Below are 12,855 nucleotides of genomic sequence, written 5' to 3' on the forward strand. Positions count from 1 at the left end.
TCAGCAGAAGTGCATCTGTACCTATGGTTATATTTTATTTAAATTATTATAATTATTGCTTTTATTGGTTTTGCATTGTTTTATATTCAATTGTGGTAAAGAGTAATATGTTCTTGTAATTAAAAGTGGGAAGTGTAATTTCTTAACTGTTAAAAGGAAATAATCTTAGCAATGGCACTGCTTGTGCATTGGAAAGACACATTTTGCAACCATATAATAGCATGTTTTAACATAAATATCAACTACCCTGGTTGTCTACAGTCGTTGAGATAATAGTAGATGAACTATGAAATTAACAATTCCCATAAAGATTGGTGTGCTATAAAGAAAAACATAACATGGGCAGTTTTTTTTTTAAATACTGAAATAACTGACATGAACTGTTTATTCTTTGTGCAAAAGGTCACAGGCTTATTCTTCCAGTGCTGTAATGTAAATGTGCCAGGGGTCAATGTGACATGAAGGTCACCATTATGCTGGAAAACCACAGCAACTGCAAGTGAAAGGGAAATTGTTAGAATCAGACAAGGCAGGGGAAACACAGAGAATGGGAACCAGTAAAAAGGAATGGTAGAAAATCATATTTTTTAAGGTGCGCTGGCAGAGAACCATTAAACTGTCCATTTGCTTTAAATTGCAAAAATATTGAGCTTGAGGATGTTAGGGCTCCTGGGTCTTTATACATTCACCTATCATCACTGGAGCACATCCCATCATAAGAGTTGCTCTAATAGAGTCTCCTGTGTTGTGCAGCCATGGAAAGTGAAAGCAAATAAAGCACTGGATTGAAATGAAAATATACATAATGGACTGCTTCTATCACAGATCACAATTTGCACGACAAGTTGTACTCTATAGGTATGGTACGGAGCTTTGAATGGAGTAGGCGTTGGCCCTTTTGAGTCATATTCAACACAACAGTTGGTTGTTTTGTATCTCTGCTGTTAAGATTGATATATGGAGGGGGGAAGAGGCAATACAATTGCTGTTATCTTTATGATTGTCCTTGGACATCAGCGCTTTCTATTTAAGCGTTTCGTGTGGATAAGCACTGGATACAACAGAGCGTACATTGCATGACAGTATCACATACAGTATGTGCCATGATGAATACATAGATTATGTTTTTATCTGTTGATCGAAGAGTCATTTCTGACAATGAGAATACAAGCTTGAGTGTGTGCAGCAATGCTTCTGGCCCTGTGAGACTATGATGCCATGCACACAGAGGAAAACAAAATTGTTGAAGGAAAGAGACATCCTTGCCAATATTCAAACATGTTAAAACGGTGAAGGAAATGCTCGGTTTGGCCTGAAGGTGTGTCGGAAAATCAAAAATCAAAAGGATGGTCTCCCTCTAGTTAAAATCTCGTCTTAGGAAATATCAAAACTGAGCTTTCCTTTCAGAGTTTGCCTTCATCTGTTTTAATATACCAATAGAGCAACTGAGCAAGAAAACACTGTAGGTACTAGAGTGTTTTTTAAATGCAATGAAGTTGTTTTTCAAGTATTTGTTGTATTAAAAACGTGTTAAGGGTTAGGGTTAGGTTTGGTTAGAGTTAGTATTAAAAAATTGGAAGTACCAAATGGGGAGATATAAGTGTCTTTTTGATAGAGGATTTATGGCCATCAGCAACTATTAAACTATATATGTTTCTGTGTTTCAGTTTAACACGGCTTTCCCTTATTTCATCTTATTAATGAGTTTCCGATTGAATACATCGGTTCTAGATATTAACTAAAGGGAATTAGACAAAGGTGTATCACATTGTGTGAAGAGATGTCGGCTACTCATTAATAAAACTACTTAATACAAAATATACATTTAAGCATGACTATACTTAACAACAGGTAGCAGCCATGCCATTGACATGTACAGCCTGTGTGTTGTTGTCCTAATAACAGTAATTAAGAAACAGACAGACCTTGTGTATGGTAAAACATGAACTCAAGGGAAAGTCTATTTATATGCACAAGAGGTGTGAACACATCCTTAGCAACTGAGTTTATTTATGGTTGGGTTTCTTATTTTTTAATTAATTTATTCCGCAGGGTAGAGGGAGGATTGATCAAGCTGTAGTAAAGCTGATGGAGGCAATACATGATGGCATTTTTATGAAATAAACAATCAGGGAGGCCAATAGAGGTCACACACATTTATTTCCTCTATATTACCATTGTACTGCATTTATCTTATGTATGAGGTGCTGTTGAACTGCGGTTCATGTTTATATCACTGCAGGATCTCGGAAAAATATATCTCATGGAAACATTACTGTTTTGCTTAAGCCTTTGTCATAAAAACACATTTCCTACCTCCAGTAAAGCACTGTACAGTAATGATATTGGGACACAAGCAAACAGCTTTTCTTATTACCTGATCCTTGAGCTAAGGTCTCGGTTGCTTAAAATGTAATAACCAAAGCAGTATTTGTTTATGTACAATAGATAAAGCACCAACAGAAATTAATGTTGGATGTATTCCTATTCACAGCTCTATGCTATGTCTCTTCCTGTACAGATTTTGGCCAACATTATGATTTTCATGTGTGGCAACATGGCGGGGGCGTACCACAAGCATCTGATGGAGTTGGCACTTCAACAGACTTACCAGGACACCTGCAACTGCATCAAGTCGCCAATTAAACTGGAGTTTGAGAAGAGACAACAGGTAAAAATGTCCATAAGTGTTGATAACCAGCGAGCGTGTGAAAGTCAGAAAGACAGGGAGTGACTGAGTGAATGTAGCAGTGTGGGTTTCTGGTGTTGCTGATAGTGTTAATTACAATGATGACTGTGGAATGAAATGTACACGAATAGAGAATAGATTATCTAAGATGAATGAGGAGACTGCGGCAGTGAGGGTAATGATTATTATGAGGATGATGGCGACCGCACTGTCTGTGTGACAACACATTGGAAAGCAGATGAAAACTAACAAACTTCACAGAACTTGGAGATCAGTACTAAATATACAGGACTGTCTCAGAAAATTAGAATATTGTGATAAAGTTCTTTATTTTCTGTAATGCAATTTAAAAAAACAAAAATGTCATACATTCTGGATTCATTACAAATCAACTGAAATATTGCAAGCCTTTTATTATTTTAATATTGCTGATTATGGCATACAGCTTAAGAAAACTCAAAAATCCTATCTCAAAAAATTAGAATAGTTCCTCAGACCAAGTAAAAAAAAAAGATTTATAACAGCAAAACACAATCAAACATTTGAAAATGTCCATTAATGCACTCGGTTGGGAATCCTTTTGCACGGATTACTGCATCAATGCGGCGTGGCATGGAGGCAATCAGCCTGTGGCATTGCTGAGGTGTTATGGATGCCCAGGATGCTTCAATAGCGGCCTTTAGCTCATTAGCATTGTTGGGTCTGGTGTCTTTCAGCTTCTTCTTCACAATACCCCACATATTCTCTATGGGGTTCAGGTCAGGGGAATTTGCAGGCCAATCGAGGACAGTAATGCCATGGTCAGTACACCAGTTACTGGTGGTTTTGGCACTGTGGGCAGGTGCCAGATCATGCTGGAAAATGAATTCCTCATCTCCATAGAGCTTTTCAGCAGACGGAAGCATGTAGTGCTCTAAAATCTCTTGGTACACAGCTGCATTTACTCTGGGCTTGATGAAACACAGTGGACCAACACCAGCAGCTGACATGGCTCCCCAAACCATCGCTAACTGTGGGAACTTCACACTGGATTTCAAGCAACTTGGATTTTGCTCCTCTCCAGCCTTTCTCCAGACTCTGGCGCCTTGACTTCCAAATGAAATACAAAACTTGCTTTCGTCTGAAAAGAGGACTTTGGACCACTGTGCAACTGTCCAGTGCTTCTTTTCCTTAGCCCAAGTCAGACGCCTCTTCCGTTGTCTTGAGTTCAGAAGTGGCTTGACCATGGGAATACGGCTATTGTAGCCCATTTCCCGGACACGTCTGTGAACAGTGACTTTTGATACCTGGACTCCAGCTTCAGTCCACTGTCTTTGAAGCTCCCCCAAATTCTGGAAGCGACTCTTCTTCACAATGCTGTTAAGGCTGCGGTCATCTCTCTTGGTTGTGCAGCGTTTCCTGCCACATTTCCCCCCTCCAACAGACTTTTTGTGGATGTGCTTTGAAACTGCACTCTGTGAACAGCTTGCTCTTTGAGAAATTTCTTTTTGTGTCTTACCCTCCTGATGGAGGGTGTCAATGACGGTCCTCTGGACAGCAGTCAGATCAGCAGTCTTCCCCATACTTGTGATTTAGTTTACTGAACCAAGCTGAGTGTTTTTCAAGGCTCAGGAAACCCTTGCAGGTGTTTCGAGTTAATTAGACGATTCAAGTGATTCGTTGAACACCCTACTAGTATACTTTTTCATGATATTCTAATATTTAGAGATAGGATATTTGAGTTTTCTTAAGCTGTATGCCATAATCAGCAATATTAAAATAATAAAAGGCTTGCAATATTTCAGTTGATTTGTAATGAATCCAGAATGTATGACATTTTTGTTTTTTTAATTGCATTACAGAAAATAAAGAACTTTATCACAATATTCTAATTTTCTGAGACAGTCCTGTAGAGTACATGGTGATACTTGCACTTTGTCCTCCTTCAGTACTTTCTGAGTCAAAATAAAGCTTGAGATGAATAGTTTACCATGTATCTTCTTGCTGTGCCCGCAGAAATGTGCCACATTTGCTGTTATTTAGACATAATTAATACTTATAGTTTAATGTCTTGTTACATAAGAATAGATCATATTTGTTAAGTGTTATTATGGGAGAATTACTATTCTTGTGGTACTACTGCTTTATTAGGCCCGTATTGAGCAGCGCATATTAAGACCAAAACTCATGTATAACTACTTCCTTACTTGCAACAAATAAGCACTAATTAGAGGGTTATTGAGGTAAAACTCTCAACTAATGGCTTATTACTAGTAGAATATGGTCATGTAGAATAAGGCATTAATAAGTGTTTTATAATGACTAATAAAGAGCCAATATATTGCTAATATGCATGTTGATTAACAACTAGTTGATGGTTAATTTGTTTACCTTAATATAAAGTGTTACCATTTACCCCTTTTAGAAGTGAAGATATGTCATTTGTTCTGGGAATGTCATTTTCAAGCCTGAAACCTGAAAAACAGGCTCAGGGCTTAACAGGTTAATACTTTCTTTTTTCTGCTGTACGTTATTGATAAATACAAAGTAACACTTGTGTTGGTCCTCGAAATTTCTGTATTTCCACATACTGTAAGTCTGTTGAATTCCTTTTTCAAATAAATATCTTCGCTAACCTTTATTTAAGACACAAAGCCAGCCAGCAGCAGTGCTTATTTGTCAGTTTTGTTGCCTTCGTGCTTTGCCAAACATGCTTAGTGTAAAGTTGGAGAAAGTTAATAAAATAACAGCATGGGAACGCTGTGAGAAATTAGCAAGGTTTTGATTAAGGTTTAGTGCAGTGGGAGCCTGCGATGTAACTAGATTTCTATCACAGCTGCCACAGTTGTAGCTTTTGGGTTCAGTCAGATGAGTGGGAAGCCAGCTGCTGTTGGGGTGGAGCTGGTTATCCCTATGGTGAATCCAGCTTGTGTTGTAACAACCACCATGGGTGAAGCTCAAAATGCTGTGGGTGGAGCTTTTTTTTCACAGAAGCCCTGGAGTGCTACGGCTTCGTGTGACAGATGGTAGTAGCTGTGCTGAAATGATTTTTCTCGGGTGCTCATAATATATGCTGTTTGCTGCATGCTTTTATCCAAAGTGCCCCGCAGTACAGTCAGTGCATACATTTTCTTTGTGAGTGGTCCAAGGGGGACTATGTGAATTCATCATAATAAACCCAAAGCCCAGGCAGTGTTAGTAAGCCGCCACTGTTGTCCTCTCCTTCACGCAGAACCCTCTGAGCCTCAGTACGGTGCAGAGAGACAGTCAATGGGGCAGAAAACTTGCTGGAGTTGGAGGTGAAATTTTCTTAATCAGGTATTTTCTACAACCTGAACTTCTTACCCTAAGAGGAGTTTTATTTGCCATCTACTTGGCCGGTTAAGTAAGAGTTATACTTACAGTAGCTTCAGAGAAAACAGGGAGGGATGGTTAGGCCTCGACCAAACAAAAGCTGTCAAAGAGTGCTCACTGTAAAACCGTTTTTTTTTTACATTGATGATTAATTTGAGTCACAGAAAGTCAAGCTGGCACACCGTAGAGCTGAATTAACCTTCACTTGAAGCTGGAATGGAGACAGGTGAAATAATTATGACATGTTTTTGTCTCCTTTTGGCGTCAAAAGTATATCCTTCAGAAAGAAATTAGGAATGATTCAATTTCATTTTAATTTGCTGAAAATGGAAAACCTTTTTAGTGACAAGTCAAGGTTCCTGATAATAATATTCAAACGTCTGTTGATGAAATCAAAGCTTTGTTCTCTGCAAAATAATAATCATTTTTCATAAATTGCTTATTTTTCTTGATTTTCTACTCTCTCTTCTTCTTTGTTTTCCTTTAGGAGCGTCTCTTGTTGTCCCTGCTGCCAGCTCACATTGCCCGTGTGATGAAAGCTGAGATCATCCAGAGACTAAAGGGCCCCAACTTCGGCCAGATTGAAAACACGAACAATTTTCACAACCTCTATGTACAGAGGCACACCAACGTCAGGCATGTATTTTCGTTTTGGTTTACCTTTGTGCTTAAAAAACACATATTTGACTGAGTTCATAGATACATATTCCGCATGTGAGCTGCCAAAATATATATTCATGGTTGTGAAAGCTATGTTTTTCCAGGAGAGATGTAACTGTTGTATTACATTACATGTCACTTGTTAGACACTTTTATCCAAAGCGACTTACATACATTCAATACTGTGGACAATCCCCACAGGAACAATTTGGGGTGAAGTTTGTTGTCCGAGGACACAGCGGAATGTTGAACGTAGCGGGTTTCGAACCAGAGCCGCTGTGATCCGAAGATCAGCGCACTATCCACTGAGCCACAACCAGAGTTACTAAAATAATATTACTTTTGTCGGTAACGGAGTAATGTAACACGTTACTTTTATAATTCAGTAATCACACTACAGTTACTAACATTGCCCGACACGTGTTACTTCGTTACTTTGATAAAATCAGTAATCACACTACAGTTAGCCTACTAACATAAATAATTAATAGATTCTCCCTTTGACAGACAAGAGGGTTTATATTTACGTAACATTTGCGCGACTTGCGCATCCACATGCAGTGCATAAACATGGCTGAGTCAACAGCGATAACTTTCGAGGGGTGGAGGTATGCCCATTATTTTGAATTCGTCCGAAGAAAGGAGAGGAATGTGACGGTGAGGTGCAAACTGTGCCCAGGCCAGAAGCTTTTATCCACTGCTGCAAACACAACGTCAAACCTCAACAAGCACCTGCAAAGACAACATGCATTTGTACATGTAACATGTACATGTAACATGCACATGCATGCATGCATGCATGTGAAGCTAATAGCTAAGGAGGACCTCCGAATCCAGAGTGAGGATGTCGAGTAAAGTAACGAGTAAACAGCAAAAACACAAAGTTATATGATGAGGCCCTCTGTGTCGAGTCGACACGTAAAGTAACCTGTAAAGTAACGAGTAAAGTAACAAAGTAAAGTAATATATTACTTTTTTTAAAAAGTAATATGCAATATATTCCTTTTTTTGCGTAACGACCCCATCTCTGGCCACAACCATCCCATGTATCACAGTATATTATTTTTTCCCATCTCTAGTATACTGTATGCGGATATAGTTGGATTCACACGGCTGGCCAGTGACTGCTCCCCAGGAGAGCTGGTGCACATGCTGAATGAGCTGTTTGGAAAATTTGATCAAATTGCCAAGGTAAACATTTAATTATTGAACTTCTTCAATAATCAACATATGTATCATAAGTGCAAATGTAGTTTCTTCAATCGAGTCTAAATAAAACATATCTCTATATGTAATTTATTGTCACATCATGTAAAGGGTAAAAATACACCCTTAATGTTATAAAAACAGCTGTCATATTTTATTGCTTAATGAAGAATATGTATATTTCCTGAAAATACCTGGACAAACAGAAAAGCTTAAATATCTCACCGATGATTACGGCCAATGAGTCTTCTATTATTCTTTCTATGTATATATATATTTTTCAAACTAAATGTTCCTTATTTTCTCAGGCAAACATTAGCACATGGCTATTTAATATGCAGAATCACACCTGTTGGACCTAGCACACCTGAGGGTGCTTAAACAATAGGAGGCATCCCAAAACAAATACTTCTGTATTATCAGGTTTTGACAGCAATCTCTCACAATCATAGAGCAAAAGCTTCTCTCTTAAATTATGTTTCTTTTTGCTTTTCTGTCTTACTGATATATAAAACAAATGAGAATGACATTTTTCACATATTTTCACACAGACATTAATGAAGCAGAACACATTCCAGATACCGTAGGCATGTAGAACAAACAAAGGGTTATAATGAGATGAAATCAAAAATGTGCGTCCATGGTACCTTCATCTGACCTTGTTTTCCACCTGTGTCTATGCAGGAAAATGAATGTATGCGAATCAAAATCCTTGGTGACTGTTACTACTGTGTGTCCGGCCTGCCAGAGTCCCTGCCCAACCACGCTAAGAACTGTGTGAAAATGGGTCTGGACATGTGTGAGGCCATTAAGTAAGTGCCAGTTACATAACAGTGCTGCTAAATAACCACAGTGTTCTTTTTTCCTTTACATTACATCTTAGTTCATCTGAAAACATAGACCTTTACAATTAGTGATGTTACACTCAAACCACATGAAGATGGAAATGTAAGGTTTTACTTCTGACCTTAATATTTATTTATATTTATAATATTTTTGTAATGACGTGTATTGAACCGTCCCTCTATGTGATGAGGATAAGTGCTTGCTAACCATTAGCTCAGATGTAGAGGCTTTTTCTTGATTGCCAATTTAGCTGCATCAAATGTCTGCTGGTAAGTGTGAGATCCTGTTTCACCTCTGGGCATCGTCTGAGAGAAGGGGGGTGGACTGTGACAGAATAAATGGAGAGAATAAGACCTCAAAAAGAATGGTTTAACTGTGGGAAATAAGAAATGAACACCATAAAGTTAATAGAGAGAGGAATCTCCCCTCTTTTCTAACAAGAGATGTGGTGTTGGGGGTGACCTGTTACTCAACACTAATAAGACTTGTTTTTTGTTGCATGACAGGAAAGTGCGAGATGCCACCGGGGTGGACATTAACATGCGGGTCGGTGTGCATTCTGGGAATGTGTTGTGTGGGGTAATTGGACTTCAGAAATGGCAGTATGATGTGTGGTCACATGATGTCACGCTGGCTAATCACATGGAAGCAGGAGGTGTTCCAGGGTGAGTGGAGCAGAAGTAAATTATGTGCTACCATTTGGGTTACCTCACTATTCTGGTACAATTCTCAAAAATGATTGGTGAAACACTAACTTCATCACAAAAAACCCAGATTTCTCCTTTATATTCATGAGAAACCGATCCATTGATTGATTTGGTCATTTCCAGGCGAGTACACATCACCTCAGTGACACTAGAGCACCTGAATGGATCCTATAAGGTGGAAGATGGGGATGGGCAAGAAAGAGACCCCTATCTAAAGGAACATGGAGTCATCACTTTTTTTGTCATCAACCCAAAGGTACCTTGCACATCCATTACATTCAGGCAGATTAATATTGGACAGTGAATAAAATGTACTCAAATGACACTAACCCCACGTTTCTACAGGTGGAGCGTCGGAGCCCACAGTATCAGTACCGACCCAGGAACACTGTAGACGGAGCCAAAATGAGGGCCTCCGTCAGGATGACCCGCTACCTGGAGTCCTGGGGAGCAGCCAAGCCCTTCGCCAACCTGCACCACAGAGACAGCATGACTAATGAGAACGGGAAGATCAACACCGCTGTGTGTAATGTTTGCCACTCACACCTTATTTAATTGATGGTGGGGTTCAGCTGTGGCGTTACACGTCCCTCTTCTTCTGTTTTGTGTCTAGGATGTGCCAATGGGCCAGTATCACTTCCAGAGGAGATCAGAAAGGCAAGCTGCTCACTTTACAGCTCCAGCACAGTTTTCTTTGGCAGGATTATGCTCATCCTATTAAGTTACAGAGACAAGATGTTTTAATAGACTAGGCTGCTGCTAGAGGTTTTGATGTGTGTGACTAATATCAAGTGAACTTAAAGGATATTCTGTCTCGTTCTTCTTCTTATCCCCTAAAGAACAAAGTCACAGAAGAAACGTTTTGAGGAGGAACTTAATGAGAGGATGATCAGGACCTTTGACGGGATTAACTCACAGAAGTAAGGGTCATTTCAATCAAATATAATTATTTATTTTTCTTTGTAAAAAAAGTAAAGTATGTGCAAATGTCTTATAAAACCATAACTGGTGACACAACATAGCCTCAACATTTCTCTATATATAAACTTCAATTTTGGTGCCAGTATTCTCTTTTTATCTGATACTGAAACAATTTGTTTATGCTTGCAGGCAGTGGCTCAAGTCTGAGGACATCCAAAGAATATCGTTATTCTTTCACAGCAAATCCTTGGAAAAGGAGGTAAGAGGCAGTATAAGCAGATCGGGATCATTCACCCGTCTCCGGACATACCGCAGTATTTCAAAGAGAATAACAACACATTTACCTACACTTAGCTTACCCTGAAATCTTGTAAATTACAAGGATACTTGCGATGTCTGAGTGCCTAGTTGAGACGCTTTTGAAATAGCTTTGACATCAGTTTTAAAGGCTTTTTGTTGAAACTTGACCTTGTACTTTGTTTCTTCTATAGTACAGAGCAACAACCTTGCCGGCATTCAAATACTATGTCACCTGCGCCTGCTTGATCTTTTTCTGCATATTCATTGTGCAGATTCTCGTCCTTCCAAAGTATGTACGTTTTTATTACAGAAGTAAAATGACTGTTGACACAATAATAATGATAATAATAGTAAAGTATTTATTATAATGCATTTACACCTTGCTTAGATTTCTGTGTATTAATACAATTATTTGAGCCAAGGCTAGTGTTTATTACAGTTTGTACAATGTCATAAATCTTTCATTGAACTGAACTTGGTGAACTTAATGACATTCTTTTGTTTGTAGGACAATTGTCTTGGGAATATCCTTTGGAATGGCTTTTATTATCCTGTCCTTGATCCTCTTCATATGTTTTATAGGACACTTCCTGGTGAGTAAATGTATTTACTTCAATCATCATTGTTATAGCATTGCCCGTCTCTAGTGTTCTTTAAGTGTCTTTTAAACCTCTCTCTTAACCAGGAAATGCCCGATCTCTAACGGTTCACTTCTGTGCTTAATGTTTGTCCTTATGTCATACCAAAGGCACATGAGTGGTCCAAGTGCCGCTCCGGTCAGCCTAATGGCCCATTAAGTGCCCTTGTTGTTGGCCTGAGTACCCCTCAGGTTTACACAAGTGTAATTTGTGACATTGAGGCAGCAATGAATCCTGACCCCGTGCATGAAACAGGTACTCTCCATCTTTAGAGAGCCAGAGCGCACCACTCTTTTGGAACCTGTTTTAGGCAAGAATTATTCCTTTATTTCTTGGGTAAGGTAGACCTGCATAAATTCACTACGGACATGTCACAGTGCAGTTTTTCATCTTCATATTTCTACTGGAGTCATTTTTCCCCCACTAAGCAAGCACACCAGCCACTGAATCTTTCATTCTGGGGTTTACAGCATGTGTCCCTGCAGCTTTTCAAATCAAAGCCATGTCTGTAGATACAGTATTGCCGCTGCAGTTGTATCAAACCATGCTTCAAACACTCCTTCAGCTCTCTTCTGCAGCCATCACAGTATAGTAACAATGAATAAAAGGCCAGAAAAAGAAAAAAAGAGAATGAGGGGAGAAAGAAGGGAGACGTGACTTTTAAAACATTAAAGAAGCTATAAAACTTAACAAGCCGCAGGCCTACACGCCCCACTGCACCCACTGTCTGATCCTCAGTTCTGTGGGAGTGTGAATCTGCTGCTCGGCTCTGAACTGTGCTCCCTGTGGATGTTGCCCAAAGCTCAGAAACAAAACGCAACACTTGATAGCTTATGTTGAGTCAACTCCTGCTGTCTTTTGTGTACTTTATTTATCATTGCTGAGTCTTCGCTTTTGTTTATGCTGTGTCGTAGCTTACTACTGTCGAATGTGCAGACACCTATTCTGTCTTAATTTAGAGCTCCTGTGTAATCAACCACAATCAGCCTGTAGGCAGTGGATCCTTTGTGAATAGGAACATTACACTGCAAAATCAATATGCATGTATCTCCCTTGACACAATGTGGCGCTAAAGTTTCATGAGCATTGGGTTATTTCGCTGCAGCCTTATGTCGTCAGGAGATCGTCAACAAAATTGTTTCTTAATCTCCGAAATAGCATATTACTACAAGCTTTCCATCGATGCAACATTCCCAATATTTCAGTTACATTTTGACTGTTAACTACCAAATTCTGTAGTTTTGTTAGCTATAGCACAAGATTTGAAATCCCAATAACACCTTTTTATACATATATTCCTATCTATATATCTTTGGTACCATTTGAACATCTGAGGAAGGAATGAGAACAGGTCATTATAACATTATAACTAAATCAACCCTAGCAGAGTCTCTTAATTAGCCTTTAATTTTCATTCAGATGTTTTAAAATTGCGTTGCATGTGCCTTGTTTTCATAACAACACGTGCCCCACTCGGTCCACATTTCCAGTAGTTCTGCTGGTGCATAACACATTCTGCCATCCTTACTTTATTGTATTGTAATTTACATCCCCA

General features: G+C 39.0%; 1 protein-coding gene across 2 annotated transcripts in view; it reads left to right on the forward strand.

Annotated features, from left to right (window-relative positions):
* Positions 1–12,855, forward strand: part of adcy2a (adenylate cyclase 2a) — an 88,542-nt gene that overhangs the window by 62,472 nt on the left and 13,215 nt on the right. For both annotated transcript variants that reach the window (XM_079693700.1, XM_079693701.1), the window contains exons 4-15: positions 2,522–2,671; positions 6,510–6,658; positions 7,762–7,873; positions 8,573–8,700; positions 9,241–9,399; positions 9,565–9,697; positions 9,787–9,963; positions 10,055–10,098; positions 10,281–10,361; positions 10,552–10,621; positions 10,854–10,951; positions 11,171–11,255. In XM_079693700.1, the coding sequence (XP_079549826.1) occupies positions 2,522–2,671; positions 6,510–6,658; positions 7,762–7,873; positions 8,573–8,700; positions 9,241–9,399; positions 9,565–9,697; positions 9,787–9,963; positions 10,055–10,098; positions 10,281–10,361; positions 10,552–10,621; positions 10,854–10,951; positions 11,171–11,255 (1,386 nt within the window). The remainder of the gene's footprint in view (positions 1–2,521; positions 2,672–6,509; positions 6,659–7,761; positions 7,874–8,572; positions 8,701–9,240; positions 9,400–9,564; positions 9,698–9,786; positions 9,964–10,054; positions 10,099–10,280; positions 10,362–10,551; positions 10,622–10,853; positions 10,952–11,170; positions 11,256–12,855) is intronic.

This window comes from Notothenia rossii (assembly GCF_949606895.1).
Source record: "Notothenia rossii genome assembly, chromosome: 7".
Lineage (NCBI taxonomy): Eukaryota > Metazoa > Chordata > Actinopteri > Perciformes > Nototheniidae > Notothenia > Notothenia rossii.